Source organism: Myotis brandtii, unplaced genomic scaffold (genome assembly GCF_000412655.1).
Source record: "Myotis brandtii unplaced genomic scaffold, ASM41265v1 scaffold59, whole genome shotgun sequence".
Classification (NCBI taxonomy): domain Eukaryota; kingdom Metazoa; phylum Chordata; class Mammalia; order Chiroptera; family Vespertilionidae; genus Myotis; species Myotis brandtii.
The window spans coordinates 915,346-933,534 of record NW_005370223.1 but is presented as its reverse complement, the minus strand read 5'-3'; the positions used below and the strand labels follow the sequence as shown (position 1 = coordinate 933,534).

Here is an 18,189-nt window from a genome sequence, read left to right as displayed (position 1 = left end):
GGCCCAGGCTGGTGGCCCCGCGACAGCCCCTCCCCGTCGCCGTCCGGACCGAGAAAGCGGGAGGTGGAGCTCCTTTCCGGGACTTTTGAGGTTCCATTCAGGGAGTTAGAGGGTGCAGTCGGGTACACCTTCCAGATCCGGCCGGTCCCGTCCCCGCCCCATTTTGCAGAAGGGAAACAGGTCCCGCCCGGTGGGGGGGGGGGGGGGGGGGGGGAGCAGATGGGGAGAGCTGGGCAGAGCGAGCCCTGGGCCCCGAGCTCGGAGCCTGTCTGCAGGCTCGGGTTTTCCGGGCGCACAGGACACCCACCACGGGTGAGACCTTGGGTGTAGTAGGCCTCCTGACCAGGACAAGAAAGAAGCTTGTACTTGGAGCTCCGTGTGTTTAACCACCCAAACTTGTTAACCAAGTAAATCTGCATTTCATGATATTCTTTTTTAATATATATATTTTTTTATTTCAGAGAAGGGAGAGAGAAACATCAATGATGAGAATGATTGATCAGCTGCCTCCTGCACGCCCCCTACTGGGGACCTAGGCAGCAACCCAGGCATGTGCCCTGACCAGGGATGGAACTGTGGTTCATAGGTGGATGCTCAATCACTGAGCCACTGGCGAGGTTCATAATATTCTTTTTAAAAACAATAATACTATCCTCTATGCAGGAGACAGGATGCACTTGGAAGGTATTCCACAACAATGGAACATACTTTTAACTCGTCAAGCTGTGTATGTCTTCAATTTTGTTAGATATACTAGAGGCCGGTCCCTCCGCATCCAACATACCCCTAGGGATGTAGTAGTGTGCCAATCTGCAGGTGGCCTGGGAGGAGCCTCTGCGCTCATCCTGCCCTGCTCATCCAGGTCAGCTGAGCAGCGCTCCCACTGCGGGAGGCACTGACCACCAGGGGGCAGCTCCTGCATTGAGTGTCTGCCCCCTGGTGGTCAGTGCACGTCATAGGGACCAGTCCACCATTCGGTAGTTTGGTCGCTTAGGCTTTTATATATAGATGACATTCTTATAAACAAATACCAGGGCCTTTCCTCTAACAGTACTTCTAAATAAATTTAGAAACTGACCAAATGCCCATTTTTAGAACAAGAGCAAAACAGGATTAGAACTCACTGAAGTCTAGGGTAATTATGGGTGCCCCGTTCTTAGCAGGCAGCAAGAGTCCCCTAATAGCACCTTTGTCAAGTGAGGATGTTTGGGGAGCAGCTGTCAGTTTTCAATACTGTGCAAAAACAGTTCCAGGAACTCTTTATGCTTTTGGTTGCCTCTACATAGGTCTTGCTGACAAGCAACATTGGACACGAGTTCGAAATACCATGGCAGGTACTAGTGGGCCAGAAGAGACCTGGGTCAAAGCAGAGAAAACACAATGTATGGACCTTGAAAACTGCAAGATATGGCAGAAGATACCAGTGTCCTGATTACTAGAGGAGCTTCTGCAAAAGCTCCACTTCATGGGAGAACAATACAGTGACCAATGAGGACCACTGTTTTCCAAGTTGAGGGTCTTGAGGTGATGTCCATTCCTTCTGTTGTTCCTTCACCATCACCAGGGTGACTGATGGACTTAATTATAAATTTGTCTGCTCTATACAGTAGTGGATAAAGAGAAGAAATAGCTTCTTACAACAATATGAAAGAGATATTATTCAATCTTTAGGCAAAAAACGTTAAACACACACACACACACACACACACACACACGCAACATATAAAATCTTCCTGTTTCTCTAGTGTTAGGGCTTAAAAAAAAACTTGATTCTTCTTTTATGAGAATACTGCTTTTTAAGGAGACTTCATAGTCTGTTACGGTCACCACAGATTTCTACTCCTTCCTGAGGAAAAAATGGTCAATGTTTCTGTTTCAGTAAATTCATTTTTAAAAATATATATATATTTTTTTTCATTGATTTCAGAGAGGAAAGGAGAGGGAGAGTGAGAAACATCACTGATGAGAGAATCATTGATTGGCTGCCTCCTGCACACCCCCGACCCGGGACGGAGCCCGCAACCTGGGCGTGTGCCCTTGACCGGAATTGAACCTGGGACCCTTCATTCCACAGGCTGACGCTCTCCCCACTGAGCCAAACCAGCTAGGGTGTAAATTCATTTCTTGATTATTACACATTATCTTTCCCCACTTAACACCTTCTTAGAAACTTGATTGTTGAATGCATTTTTCATTTAGCAAAAAAAAAATCCAATGAGGCTTTGCGTGGGATGTGTGTCAGAAACGGCAGTGTATCTTTAATTTTGAGAGGGAAATTGCATTAATGTAGAGAGATGCAGACATTCCAGGAAGAACAAGTGTAGGAGACTAAAATAGGGTGTGCACAGAGTTCAGAAGGCCAGTATATACTACTTGATTTTGAATTTTGTGACTGTCATCCACCAAAAACTGTAGCATAGTCCACAATATAAATCTCCACAAAAAGAAGTTTGGTTGGGCACTGCAAAATGATGGCGTTGGCTTCATTTTGTTCCGAGTATATCACAACACACAAGAGCAGCATGAGTCATCTGCAGTGGGCAGTAACCTGTGCACAATCATGTGTGGGCATTTCTGCAAATGCTCTGTCCACCTAGGCTCTGAAAGGAGAAAATTAGCATCCTATTAAAATACACTTCCATCTGCCCTGGCCAGTGTGGCCTAGTGGGAGTGTTGTCCCATACAGTGAAAGGTGGTGGGTTCAGTGTTCAGGGTGCATGCGGGAGGCAGCTAATCTGTTTCTCTCTTACATTAATATTTCTCTCTCTCTCTAAAATTAAAAAGATTTTTTTTCCCTAAAAATAAAATAAAAACACACTCCATTTCTAACTCACCAAAGACCCAAGGTCTCCTTAGCTCCGTAATTAGCAAGGCCGAAATGAAGTTTATTCCAGATTATCTGGAAGCTGGTTCGCTGGGACCTTTCAGCAAAGAGAGCAGCAAGACTACCAGGTTATGCCTTGATGATCTTCACATTGACTACAGGGTGGTCCTAGGAGTTTGTTTCTATCATTCCTACTCAATTCACCACTATATATATAAAATTTGTTGATTTCAGAGAGGGAGAGGGAGAGATAGAAGCATCAGTGATGAGAGCAAATCATTGATCGGCTGCATCCTGCATGCCCCCCACTGGGGATTGAGCCTGCAACCTGGGTATCTGCCCTTGACCGGAATCGAACCTGGGACCCTTCAGTCCACAGGCCGGCACTCTATCCATTGAGCCGAACCAGCCAGGGCCAATTCACCATTCTTCTACGCTGACATTCATGGCCAAAAAATGTGACCAGGAATAAATTGTGTAATTAACTATAAGCCTAAGAGATGGATTTTTAATTTTGTTAATCCCCACCCAAGGATATTTTTCCCATTGTTTTTTAGAGAGTGGGAGGGGGAGAGACACATCAATTGGTTGCCTCCCTGGCCTGGGATCAAGCCTGCAACCCAGGAACATGCACTTGATTGGAATTGAACCCAAGACCCTTCAGTCTGCAGGCTGACGCTCTACCCACTGAGTCAAACCGGCTAGGTCTAAGAGCTGGATCTTGAAAGTCTTTTATATAGTCTGATCCTCTTTACTCTCATTCTCTTTTCCTTCCCCATTACCCTTACTCAACAGCCTCCTGACTGCCCATTATTCTTTTCTTCCATGAGAAGAGCAGCTACCGAAGTTCTATTTCAGGGAGCTAAATAGGAAAACCAGTTTAACTCAGGCAACTGTTTTTGGTGAAGGCAGGGAAGAGCCGGGACATTAAATGCCTGCAGGGGTCAGCTCAGCTTGCCTATCGAACTCTGCCACCTCCTTGCAGATAACGGCAGAGACCCAAAGCTGAAATACAAACCTGAAAGCAATGGTCCCATTTTTGTAAATGACATTGGCTAAGACTGGGAATGAAAAACTTTCCCGGGTAAATTAAACTCTATTCAGTGAGTGCTTAATAACGGCAAACCGAGTGAACAGAAATGTGCTAGACATTTGAGTGACATACAGGTATACTTCCTGCCCTTGTGGTTATAATAGAAATTCAGAATTGATACACTTGAGCTCTTTAACAAGATTATATGTCAAATAAGTGATGGCAATATATATAGCTCTGAAATGGAAGAAGTCGGTCAAGACTGTACCATAGCCCCCCAAAATGGATAGAATTTGGACTAGACAATATTGGAGAACTTAGCATCAGCAAGAAGAGTGATTAAAAAAATAAGTATGTGAAATTCAGAAACACTAAAGTTCTAGATTGTATTACTTTTATGTGGCTTAAACAGGTTTTCAAGTCAAGCAACTAGAGCTCCAGTAAATGCAAGGACCAAATATTAATATCTCTGACTTCCACAACAGTTAAATATCACCAAGGCCCTGGCCGGTTTGGCTCAGTGCATAGAGTGTCTGTCTGCGGACTGAAGGGTCCCAGGTTTGATTCCGGGCTAAGGGCACATACCTGGGTTGCAGGCTCAATCCCCAGTAGGTGGCGTGCAGGAGGCAGCCAATCAATGATTCCCTTTCATCATTGATGTTTCAAACTCTATCCCTCTCCCTTCCTCTCTAAAATCAATAAAAATATATTTTTTTAAAAAGTCACCAAGTTTCAATAATTAACTCTCTAGGGATGGTTGTACTGTATCTGGAGTGCATTTATCATTAATAGTTTTTAAAAAATATATATTTTATTGATTTTTTACAGAGGAAGGGAGAGAGATAGAGAGTTAGAAACATCGACCAGCTGCCTCCTGCACACCCCCTACTGGGGATGTGCCCGCAACCAAGGTACATGCCCTTGACTGGAATAGAACCTGGGACCCTTCAGTCCACAGGCCGACGCCCTATCCACTGAGGTTTTTATAAATACTTATGGTAAACTTAGGGAAAAATCTTACCACCTCAGGAAAAGATGGCTGACCCAATGCCCAAAGGTATAAAGTAATGATACATGCTACAACATAGATGAACCTCAAAAACATGTGAAGTGAAAGAAGCCAGGTACAAAATATAATTCCATTTATACGAAAAAAAAAAAGAATGGAAACATTGAGATTAAACAGGTGAGTTTTATTATCAAATGTAAATATTCTACAAAAACTCAGTAGTAGTATTGTAGCATTACTTGCCTATCAGTCTTTCAGAACTTTGGGCAGACTGCATCTTAAGGCATCAAGTATAAAGAACCGTTTTCTGATCTTAAGTGCCAGTTATCACCAATATTCACACAAAATGGTTTTGTTTTTTATTTTTATTTTTTCTTACTGCAGTTAAAGGGCTATTCCTGGTCAGCTGAAGAAGGGATGTTTGGTTCTCCAAGCGTGAGTCAACATAATGCAAAGTAAATAAAAATTAGCAGCCACAAAAATCTGCATGGCATTGCATTCAAGCAAAGGACAACGTGAGTAACTTAAAGAAACGAGCACTGAGTTAATCAAATCCTGTTTTCCTCTTTGGAGTTCCATGAGGCAGCAGTACTAGCTAGCTAGTGTCTAATATTGCACTTTGGTAGCTAGCATAAACACAGCTAAACACATAGTGCTAAATACTGACAGCATCAGTACCTGCTCTAACCACACCAGTGTTTACCTCTCAGTCTAGCATGCTGACTATAATCCTAGGCTTTAAAAGTTTTATTGTTTGATAGTTAAGGCATTAGAGAAGGTTTAAGGCTATCTTAATATATACAAGCATTCACTTCAGTGAGTACATTGCTTTCCAGAACACACTGTCCAAATATTCTCATTTTCGTCATATTTAAAACTATGAAATTACTCTTATTCAAGTCCAAACCATCAACAATGGGAAAAGTACAATATAAAATAATACATATAAAGCCACAATGTTCAGTTACAGATCAAACTAGAAATTACCAACTACAGGTAGCTGCTTCATTTTTGGTTTTGCATTTTGGCCCCTAGAGTTCATTCTTATTTACAACTGGTATCTGCTGGGAAAAAAAGATCCCACTTTTAAACTATGTATGTTTTGTGGTGGCTGCGCTATTTCTGATTTATCCCAAGGTATTTTAAAATTGTTTTCATTGTGTTTGTTTTTTTTTAACTATGAGATATCATCATGGCCAGGAAACTAAGAAAATATCAGTTTTATTTCTAAGTTTGTGATTTAAGTATTCCAAGACCGTTTTCTTGAATTACTTAGTAAGAGGACATGATTGTGTAGAAGGTAGGGAGATGGAGAGAAGAGTGGGAACACACAAAAATGAAGTTTGCATAACAGAGTTTTTGGTGGAGATAGTAGACATGTAAGTGGAGTATTTTTCCTCCCAAGGCATGAAACTTAAGAAACACCTATGATGCCGCGTTGGCTGGAAGTAATGGAGACATCCAATTTCCATTTCACATTTTAAATGCAATCAGCAAGGAGCCAGGCATTCTGCTTCTAGAAGGATTTGGCTTCACTGGCTCAAATTTTCCACTCCACCAAAAGATAGGGCACAGGCCCACTGTCCAATCATGTTTGCTGAAAATACTGCAGCCTGAGTGTAGACAAACTTCCCCTGAAGTTGCTTGAAGTTGATGAGGTGTCTGATGGTTTCAGGATCACCATACATCTTTCAAACACTGGGGGGGAAAATGAATAAAAGGAAATATTATAGTCTCTAAAATTTTTAATTCTTAGCAAGCTATAAAAACATAATAATTTTCAATTCTAAAAGCTCTAAAAAAGCCTTAAGGTAGTTCACATAGTTGGCATTTATACAGCAAATTCTTGGGGAGTACAGCATAGGCAAATGAAGGTTATGTGATAATTTGCATTTCAGCAATTTCCTACCCTTTGTATTATCATGCATAGAATACTGTGTATGTTTCCATCTCCCTACTTGACTCCACTCCTTTGTGGGGAGACTATTCTATTCACTCCTTAGCCGGGGTCCCCAAGTTATGACGGCATCCCTCTGATTTTAGACATTTAATATCATTATTAAAAGAAATAAAACCATTAATTTCAAACAAAAATATTTGAATCAATAAGAAGCACGGAGGCATGACACAGCAGCAAACATGAGCTCTACATGCCAAAGACTAGCATGTAGTTGATTAGGAACCTTTAGTTGGGTTATTTCACCCTCACAACTACCCTATTAGATTACCATGTTTTCCCTATTTCACAGATGAGAAAATTGAGGCACACAACAATTAATCCTATAGATGCTGAATAATTGGCAGATTGAGAATCTGAACACAATATTGGTTCCACTATGATATTTCAGTTATACACCACACAAAAACTTTAAAATAAAACCACTGCGTAGCCGGTATGGCTCAGTTGGTGAGAGCATCCTCCTATACACCAAAAGTCAATTTAGAACATTTCTAATGTAACATCAAAAAGTTCCTTTTATAATCATTTCTTATTCAATATACTAATTTTACAAGAGATAGTATGTTTACCATATTCATAGACAGCATTAAAGGCTTGAATAAAGAACATTTGGAAAGACAAAGTATGAACCAAAATGAATATCCACAGGCTAGACTAATGGGTTCCTACCACTATGAACTACACTAGAAAATCCTCCATAGTCCCACTGCTAAGTATTTGGGCATGATGCTTTCTGAAACCTCTTTGAAAATGGCAGAGAATCTATCACTTCCAACTTAGAACTGGAGTCTCTACAACCTCAGAATAAGAGGATAAGTCCCCAATTGTGACTTCTCAAGGATAACATTTTATTGGCAACCCCAATTTCAATTTAGAATCCATATGGTTGAAGCCCACAGGGTCCTTAACCATGAAAATGTTGACAAAATTTGAAAACAACATGTCAGCAAGCCAATTTCAGCAAACCTAATAATAAAGAAATAAACCACACCATTGCCTGAGCATGTTCCTACAACTCCACCTCTTGAGGAGCCTCACCCAGAATGCATCATCCTTTAAGAAAAGGCTATAATTAACAGGAAAAGGGAAAAAAAAAAAAAAAAAACCCAACCCAACTAATTTCAAAGAAACTTTATCAGGGTTCCTTCCCTCTAGATTTAGTTTTAGAAAAGGAAAAAGATATGCAACAAAAACCTTGCAATCATTTTGGAATAAATCACATTTAAATTATAACTAGATGAACCTTAAAAATATTATGCTAAGTGAAAAGCGAGTCATGAAAGGACAGATATTATGTCATTCCACTTATGAAGTAACCAGAACAGTCAAATGCATTAAAACAGAAAGAAGAATGGGAGAAGCCAGGGGCTGGGGAAAGAGAGAAATGGAAATTTATTATTTAAGGTAAACAGAGTTGGAGAAAAGAAAAAAGTTCTGCAGTTACATAGTAGCGATGTTTACACAACAATGTGAAATGTACTTAATGCCACTGAACTGTAAACTTAAAAAATGATAAATTTTATGTTATGTATATTTTACCACAATTTTTAAAAAAGGAAACTGGGAAAAAAGTATATCTAACTTAATAGAATGCCTCAGTGATTCCACTCATAGATACATAAGTCCCAAAATGAAAAGCAAGTACTTAAATATGTGTACATAAATGCTAACATCAGTGCTAGTATTCACAATAGCCAGAAAATGGAAACAGCACAAATGTCCATCAGTGGATAAATGCATAAACAAAATGTGTTATATCTGTACAATGAAATATTATTCAGCCACAAAAAGGTATAAAGTAATGATACATGCTACAACATAGATGTGAAGTGAAAGAAGCCAGGTACAAAATATAATTCTATTTATACGAAATATCCAGAATAGGCGAATCCTAACCAATAGTCCACATGAGATATAGCAAGACAATTTCCAAATGGAAAGGTTTCCCCTTATCCCAAACTAGAGGTCCAGTGCACAAAATTCATGCACTCGGGGACTCCCTCAGCCCAGCCTGCACCCTCTCGCAGTCTGGGAGCCCTCGGGGGATGTACAACTGACAGCTTAAGCCGGTAGTCAGACATCCTTAGCGCTGCCGCGAGGCGGGAAAGGCTCACTGAGGAGAGCGCACTGACCACGGGGGTGGGGGGGAGCTCCTGAGTTGAGCGTCTGCCCCCTGGTGGTCAGTGCAATCATAGCAACCGGTCATTCCGCCATTCAGTCAATTTGCATATTACCCTTTTATTATATAGGAGGGTAAGATACTATTATCCATAAATGTTGCTTAGATACTACCTACTGAGATGACAATCTTAGCTGCAGTCTCCATCCCTTCCACTGTTTCTGACACACTTACATCATACTAGACAAAAGAGGAAACTTCTCACCTGATTCCTAAGAAAACACTTTCTGATTATTGACCTCTATTTGTTTAGCCCTTTATAATTTACCTTTCATATCACAGAGCCTTACCTTCTTTTCTGAGGGTGGTCTAACTGCTGGGACCCTTAAATACAAACCCATTCTTTGGGTAGAGTCCTGGCCTGGTCATTTGTGTGTACAAGTCCATCCTCGGTTGCATACTAAAATGCAAGTTAAAACAAACAGGATCAAAAGATGGACAAACTGTCACTACGAATGGTTAGTATTTCAACTGAATAGATCTACCAACCAATTATCGGGCATTTAGACTATAGAAAACAAGTTAAAACTGGTACAAGCCATATACATAACTGTTAATCCCAAGTCTTCATTTGTTACTTAACACGTCTGAATATCTTAAAAATCCCTTCTGGGAGGGAAGTTTGATTAAACACATAGATTAAACACACACACACACCACCACCACCACCACCATTCCACAGTAAACATCACCAAATACTTCAGGGCCTGCTAACAGTACAGTTTCCATGATACCACAGGTATGACTAGATAGCAAATATTTGAGCACCAACTATTTGCAAGGTATTCTAAAATAAGCCAAATATGTCCTAACAACCCTGTCAACTTTAAATAGTACTGGATGTATTTTCAATACTGCTCTAATCTCTCAGTAAGACAGCAAGTAAAAATCTTACAGTGAAAGGCCCAAAGAGATCATGAATAAAGGCTAGCACTTGCTGAAAATGCAAAATCATCGACAGTAAAAGATCATGCAAAGAGCAAATGAAAAACTTAAAAGGAATTAATATGAGGATTCTCAAGAGTCTATTCAGAATAACAGACCCATCAACTACAATATAAATACAGGCTTATTTTCATGACCAGAATGACATTCTCATCATCAAATGTTTTATTGGTGGTTTATCTTCAGTAAATGCAGTCCTCATTCTATTAATCTCATTCCTCAAAATGGGCCTAACTCAGGTACTTTAACTTTATTAGACTCAGCTTTCCTAGCAGAACCCATGCCCTGCATTTTGCTGAGGCCATCAGAATTCCCCCTGTTGTGGAAATCCTGCCATTTCCAGCCTCACCCTTAATGAAGTATGGAAAACTTAAGTTGGAGTTGTTTTATAGAAGGAATTTTGCTGAGTGGGGGAAACATAATTCCAAAAACTGTATTTAAAAATAACATATGAATAGAGAATAATATATGCCATCATTATATCAAGATATATGTATTTTCAAAAACATATATACATATTTTAAATATATTTTTATTGATTTCAGAGAGGAAGGAAGAGGGAGAGAAATATTAACGATGAGAATCATTGATTGGCTGCCTCCTGCACACATGCCCCCTACCGGGGATCGAGCCAGCAACCTGGGCATGTGCCCTTGGCCAGAATCGAACCTGGGACCCTTCAATCTCCAGGCCGGTGCTCTATCCACTGAGCAACACAGGCTAGGGCTGAAAAAATATTTTTACTGGTTTTAGAGAGAGAGGAAGGGAGAGCGATAGAGAGAAACATTAATCAGCTGCACAGCCCCCACTGGGGATTGAGCCCACAACCGAAACCTGGGCATGTGCCCTGGCCGGGAATAAAACCAGAGACCTCTTGGTTTATGGGTCGACAACTCAACCACCGAACAACACCGGCCGGGCAAGATATATGTATTTTTAAAAGCCAGAATTAAACTATGGAGAGACTTCATTCTCTCAACCAATTATTACCAAGTATTTGCTTAATATAAGTAAATTATATAATTACATAAAACAAATGCTAAATAACCAGAAATCAAATGAAAAACTATTAAATCAGCAAACAGCAATAAATACACCGTAAGTAAAGATTTAAAAAGTCCTCCTCTGATTGATTGGTCTTGTGACAAAATGGTATCTAAAGAATCTGGAATCCCAGAGCTAGTGGCTGTTACTTTCTTTCTTTTTTAGGATCAGTCTCTTTTATGGAGGGCCTTCATAGGAGGGTCAAATCACTGGAAGGATAACAAGATCCTATATCCTCGGCCCAGACAGATCTCCCAAGCTTCACAGCTGCTGAAAAGCATGGCTGTTATTTTCTGTTCTTAATATAACTGAGATAAAAATAATTTATTTTAAAAAATTATGAAGTCTTAGAGAAAGTAGAAAATATGAGCTTTTATGTGAGAGTGATAAGAACTTAGGATAGAAAAGATTTTGAATGATGTATTGTAACTATCTTAAAGCTCAAATTACTGAAGGAAAACATTGCAATAATTTGATATACTGAATTGAAAAATCGAGGTTCCCTACATACTCCTAATTCATTGGGCCAGGTCATAAATTCCAGGCACTTCAGAAATGGAAGGCCAAATGCCTAGAGATGAAATCATTTTGCACAACCTTCCTGCTTCTGATATCAGATAACTCTACCCCAATCTTGATGATAAACTGCTGCAGACTGAAGTTATTTTATCACAACTCAGCACACCAATATTTTAGCCACAAATCTAAAAATGATTATTACTTATTTGTGGTAGAATAAATACCCACAAAAGCCAGCCATCGCACACTTCATAATAGCAGCAATTTTGCTTAATCTCAAACCAACGTATGTGTACGACTGCTTAATTCTATACAGTGTGAATGTAAAAGTTGATCAGTCAAAATTAAAAACAAATTAATTCAGCTGACCACTAAAACCTAAAACTTTGCTTATACTTTCTAGAATTAAAAAACAATGGAGGAAATTACAAAACTCAAATGTTTACTCCATGAGATTAAGCAAACTTTTTTTTTTTTTTACTTTTTATCTGAGGATTTTCCATTGCTTTTAGACGGAATGGAAGGGAATGGGAAAAGAGAAAGATAGAGAGAGAGAGAAAGAGACATGGATTGGTTGCCTCCTGCACGCGCCTTGATTGCAGCCTGGGAATGAACCTGCAACCCAGGTACTTGCCCTTGACTGGGAACCGATCCCGAGACCTTTTGGTGCGTGGGCTGAAGCTCTAACCATTGAGCACCACCAGCCAGGGCTAAGCAACCTTTCAATAACCTTTGATAAAATTCTCTATTCTTTTCATAACCTAATGACTCAGATATGAAGCTTAGAAAGTAACTTTAAAAAGATATGTAGATATTTTTATTGATTTCAGAGAGGAAGGAAGAGGGGGAGAGAGAGAGAGAAACATCAGTGATGAGAGAGAATCATTGATCGGCTGCCTCCTGCACGCCCCCCTGCAGGGGATCGATCCCTGACCTCCTGGTTCATAGGTTGAAGCTCAACTACTGAGTCATCTCTGCAAGGGCTTCTTCTGTTAGGCAGCTTAATTGTTTAGGGGAAAAGCAAAGTATCTACTGCTATCTGGAAAAAAAAACCACCCACAAAATTTAGTTAAGTTCCACAATCTTCCATGATTCATGAACACCAAGCTTGTAAGTCCATTCTAATAGTGAAAACAGCTTCTGCGGGCAAAATCCTTAAAATGTTGTACTATAAACGATTAAGAGCTATTTTAGGATTTGACCATTATGCCTATAAAGCAGTGGTTCTCAACCTTCTGGCCCTTTAAATACAGTTCCTCATGTTGTGACCCAACCATAAAATTATTTTCATTGCTACTTCATAACTGGAATGTTGCTACTGTTATGAATCGTAATGTAAATATCTGATATGCAGGATGGTCTTAGGCGACCCCTGTGAAAGGGTCGTTCGACCGCCAAAGGGGTCGCGACCCACAGGTTGAGAACCGCTGCTATAAAGGTTTCCCAACTGTAAAGACTCAAGCCAAGTTCAGCTCCAAGAAGAAAGACAATTCTTGCTATTAATGCAATTAAAAAGCTGTATGATAATGATTTTTAGTTATTGAAAGAAAGAAGAGTTCGGTTCTAGGTATTATGTGATTTAAGGAAAGGTGTCTGCTCAGATGAGATGGCAATGAGGGGATTTTGCTCATTGTTAAAGAGAGCTTACCAAGAAAAGTCTCATTCTTTATCTGAAGTCGGAAAACAACTGATGGACACAGGCAGTGGTAGAGTGACAAGAGTAATACCAGTTTCACAAGAATTAATTGTGGATCATTACATAAAAGGCTCAATGAATATCCTATAGCTCATTTTAAAGGAGTTCGTAACTAAAGATTCATTGAGTTTCTTTTTTTTTTTTCCTTCAGGATAGGCATAGAGCCCTCTGACAACTTTGTAAATATTCAATTTCAACACCACCTTTAAGTATTTTTTTGTTAGTCAAGAATTTGACTTTGGCCCCGCCAGGTGGCTCAGCTGGTTATAGTGTCCTCCTGTACACCAAAAGGTTGCAGGTTCAATCCCCAGAAGGAGGCAACCAATCCTCGATTCTCTCTCTCCTATAAAAACAAAGAATTGAACAAATAAACGATATAGCCTCAGGTGAGGATTTAAAAAAAAGAAAAAAGAATTTGACTTTGAGGAAAACTCTTTAGCCAGTCCTATTCTAGAAAGACCCACACTGCTATGTGCCCTAAAGAGCTTTTCCAAAAAAAGCACCAACAGATTAAATATAAGTAATAAACATAGCGTGGAAAAGCCCTGATCTCGTCAAAGGGATGAGCTAGAAGTTAGCACTCACACTGGTCCTCCTGACTGACTGACTCGGGTTCTTTCTGCCTCCGTAAGCCATCTAGTAGCGCTTGTACACACATGAGTTTCAGAGAATCGGTTTCTTTCCTGGCTGCATTCTTTAGGCAAATCAACTTAAGTATTAAGGGCACTGAATAGTTTTCTTCTTCAAGCTACTGACCTGGTAACCTTGGAAGAAGTTAAGAATTTCCTTAACTCCAGTATTGTAGGCCAGGCCCTGCATTCTGACCACCGTGCCAGGCTGTGGTGGGACACCGCTAAGATTAGCAGCTGTAGGGAAGTAGCCAAGATTATTGGGCGAACCTGGGGGGCTAAAGGAAGAGAAAGTACAGTGAACCAATAGGAATAGACAACGTCGAATGTTTACTCTAAAAACATTAGTTACTTAAGGTAACAGACTCTCTCAGGGTGATCTCAGAATCATCCGAGGTATCACTCCCAAGCCACGTAAGAACACCACATTTCCAGAAAAGCCTAAAGTTAAAAGGGAGAAGGGTTAATGCAGAGTTAAGTGCAGGGCTTCCTCAAAGATTCAGTTCTCGCTGAGATTCTTAGAGGGACAGGAAGGAGAGAATTAAGCCTTTCAGGGCACTCAACCACAAAGCACCACTTGCACAGCCCAGCTCATTGATGATTAACTGGCTCGCCATCAGGAATACTAAGGCATGAATACGAAGGACTAATAGGAGCCATCGCCACCGACACCGAAAGAAAGCATTTGAAGGGATTTCCCCAAGGAACAGACTGTTTTACCCATGCCCACAAGCAAAGGTACAGCATAGTAAGTGGAGCACAATAATACAAAAATATTGTTATCCCTTCCAACTCGACTAAAAAGCAAGAGGAGGAGGTGGCGGGTAAATTGGAAAAGATTCACAGCAAATTAAAATCAACCACCATTATTAACACAACGGGAAAGCTGATGCATGAGTCCCTCTTGGTACACCTACAGCAATCACCCCCAAGGAGCACACACCAAGTGAATACCTAATTCTTCTTTACATGGCAGCTTAAGTAATTACCATATTATAAAATAAGTTTCATCCTATTCACCACCCAATAGGTTTTCCACCACAATTAGTGGCCAGAAACCCGTAACTGAAAATATTGGGAAAATTTTAAAATAGGTTATTAGCTTAAAGAGCAATAAAGACCCACAGTTTTAGATTATTAACCTTCATAAATCTTTCTAAGTAGGTGATTATCCCATTTCAAAAACGAGCAAACACAAAAATGAAAGGGACTACAAATCTTTAAGATTCTGTAGCCGACATAATCCTGATGGTTAGTAGGAATGATGCCAGGTGTGCATCCAGTTCCAGACTCCATTTTTTTATTGGCACAGTAGCCCTGAGCAAGTCACTTAATTTCTTTTAACTTCAATTACATCATTTGGTAGATGGGGATGATAGCACCTCTCAAGTTTCCCAGAACTGTTCAGCAGATTCAATGATTAAACATACCAAGTTATTCCATAAACCATAGAATGCAATAATTTGTTATTTCACTTTTGCTATTTCCATAACCATCATTCTATTTCACTATTTTGAAAATATGGGAGAGCCTGAAAGCATTACTTGACATCAAGCTGCCTTTAACCACTTCAGTTTCTAAAGCGATGATCCTCAACTTGTTTGCATATTAGAGTCACCTGGGAGAGATTGCTTCACAGGTGAATTTTACCAAACATTGAAAAAAAGAATATGTGTTGTTGTTTTTTGGCCAGCGTGGCTCAGTGGTTGAGCGTCCACCTATGAACCAGGAGGTCACGGTTCGATTCCCAGTCAGGGCACATGCCTGGGTGGCAAGCTCGATCCCCAGTGGGTGGCGTGCAGGAGGCAACTGAAAAATGATTCTCTCTCATCACTGTTTTTCTGTCTCTCTCCCCCTCTCTCTTCCTTTCTCTGTAATCAATAAAATTAAAAAAGAAAAAACAGATAAGAGCTGTCCATCAAAGCCAGACTATATCAGAAACTCATCCTAATCTTTATGCTCAATTGTCAGTCACTGTTTTTGGTCCTTACTCACATCCATTGTATTTTTAGTTAGGTTTCAGATTCTCAAGTGTCAATATTTATCAGTGTTTCTTGTGCACATAGTGTTAATAATGTCACTTCCACAAGTCAATACAGCAATGAATTCAAAGGTCTAGAGTGCTGGAAGATCGTACCACATCATGTAAATGAACAAGGGACTGCACTTGAGCTGGGTCAGAAACCTTTCGGAGCTGCCCGAACAAAGAACTGAGGTGGGGGTGAGAGGAAATGAATCAAAAAGAAAAACATCAGGAGAGGGGCTTTACCAAAGGTTTACGCTAGAGACCATGGAGCATTGTTGCTGCACAGACAGTACTTATGACCATGGCTGAGGCTCCTTCACAAGTCACATGTGTTAAGAAATAGCTGAATTTAGCACACAAATGCACGTATCATAAAGTTGATCCCGATTTCCTCCACTGCAGTACTCCATGTCCTTTCTACATATTTAGGTAAAAAAATTTTTAAACCCAATGTAGAGAAAAACTGTTTCCCTCAGAGTCTGACCTCCTTTCCTTTGAAGTTTTGAGGTTTCTAATTCTAATTTAGTTGCTTGAGATTCTGTTGTGAGACTATTCAAACACTGCTTCCTATCCCACATTTTCCCAAATACTAACTTATATCATTTAATTTCATAATGTTCAGTGTATCCTAATAGTCATTCAAAATTCTGTGTAGAACAGGTGTGTGTGTGTGTGTGTGCATTTATGAAAATACTGGGGGCCAGGATGCCTACCCCATGACACCCATAATATACACTCTGGCGAAAACAAGTGTTACATACCCTTTACTCATTTATTTAATATTACACATTACTAAACATCGGTGACACTGATTAATGTTATCGGTGGCATTCTAAAATATAAAGTCATAGTATGACAGTATTTATCATTTGAGGACTTGCCATATTTCTCTAAAGGAGAGAGGACCACAGCATTATCTATCAGGTAAAGAAATAGGTTAAGTGAAAAGATTAGAGAACTGAATTCTCCCCAATGGATGTGCACAACACATTAGCATAGGAAACATGAGAAGTCCTGCAGAAAGACAACTGGTTCCCACTGCCTGACAAAATTACTACACAGATCCTTTTGGACTAACATTCATTAAATCCCCGAGTGTTATAAAGACCTTTTATTTGGAAAGTGACTGTTTTCATGTAGGAAATTAAAAATTTTTCATTATAATTTTTAAATTTCAGATAGGAAGGGAGGAGAGAGGTAGAAACATCAATAATGAGAGCGAATCACTGATTGGCTGCCTCCTGCAAGTCCCCCACTGGGGATCAAGCCCGCAACCCAGGCATGTGCCCTTACTGGTATCAAATCCTGATCTCCTGATTCATAAATAAGACGCTCAACCACTGACCCACACCGGCTGGATGTTATATAGGAAATTTTTGAACTAACTTTAAGTTTTCATCTGAAATCAACCATTTCAGCAAGGTTAACTTTTCAGTACTCTTTGGAAATCTAATTCCCTGACTGCTCATGGATCCTGGATTTGTTAGCTCGTTTGAAAGGCTATATTCGGTCATGTTCTGCTTAACTCTGAGTAATGCATCCTTAGGTAATTTCATCATTGATTGAACATCATTGAGTGAGTGCACTTATACAGACCTAAATGGTATAGCTTACTATTTTTTAGAGGAGGAAAAATAATTTTCTTCTCTCCTAGGTTCTTGGCTGTATTAAAAGACAGATTAGCCTAGCTGGTGTGGCTCAGTGGTTGAGCATTGTCCTATGAACTAGGTCACAGTTCGATTCCAGGACAGGTTATGTGCCTGGGTTGCGGGCTCATCCCCCAGTAGGGGGCGTGCAGGAGGCAAATGATCAATGATTCTGTCTCATCATTGATGTTTCCCTCTCTCCCCTCCCTCTCTGAAATCAATAAAAATATATTAAAAAATAAAAAAAGACAGATTAGCAGGAGAAAAACAAAAGTTTAATGACATGTATACTTTCTGTAAGCAAGGGGGAGATTTAGGAGATCTGAGTAACTCCCCAGAATGGCTGAAGCCACCATCTTAACTACCACAAGGGGGGGTGGGGAGTTGCGGGGGGAGGGGCAGAGGTTACCAGGAAAAGGAAAGTAAACAAGGTTAAGGTTGTTGTGCAGATTTAAGATTGTTGTTTTCAGCACTAAGAGTTTCTAGTGATAAAAATCATTCTCTTCTTCACAGGAAGGGGATATTCTTACTAATAGATTTTCCTAACGAAGGTAAATATCTTTTACAAAGAGTAACTTCAACTTGCTTTTCAGAGCATCTTCCTGTGTGCTGTTTCTTTTCCTTTTTTAAACAATTAGCAATAATCGCGCCTCGGATAAACCTCATTGGCTACCATACC

At 40.0% G+C, this 18,189-nt stretch overlaps 1 protein-coding gene across 2 annotated transcripts in view; it reads right to left on the bottom strand.

Moving 5' to 3' along the window:
• Positions 1 to 5,029: 5,029 nt before the first annotated feature.
• The window catches only part of ESRP1 (epithelial splicing regulatory protein 1), a 50,479-nt gene continuing 37,319 nt past the window's right edge, over positions 5,030 to 18,189 (bottom strand). The window contains exons 14-16 of one of the 2 annotated variants that reach the window (XM_005879233.2): positions 13,966 to 14,116; positions 9,296 to 9,405; positions 5,030 to 6,564 (exon numbers count right to left, since the gene is read on the bottom strand). In XM_005879233.2, coding sequence (XP_005879295.1) covers positions 9,331 to 9,405; positions 13,966 to 14,116 — 226 coding nt within the window. In that variant the 3' untranslated portion in view covers positions 5,030 to 6,564; positions 9,296 to 9,330. The remainder of the gene's footprint in view (positions 6,565 to 9,295; positions 9,406 to 13,965; positions 14,117 to 18,189) is intronic. The other variant, XM_005879234.2, reaches the window with a different exon arrangement.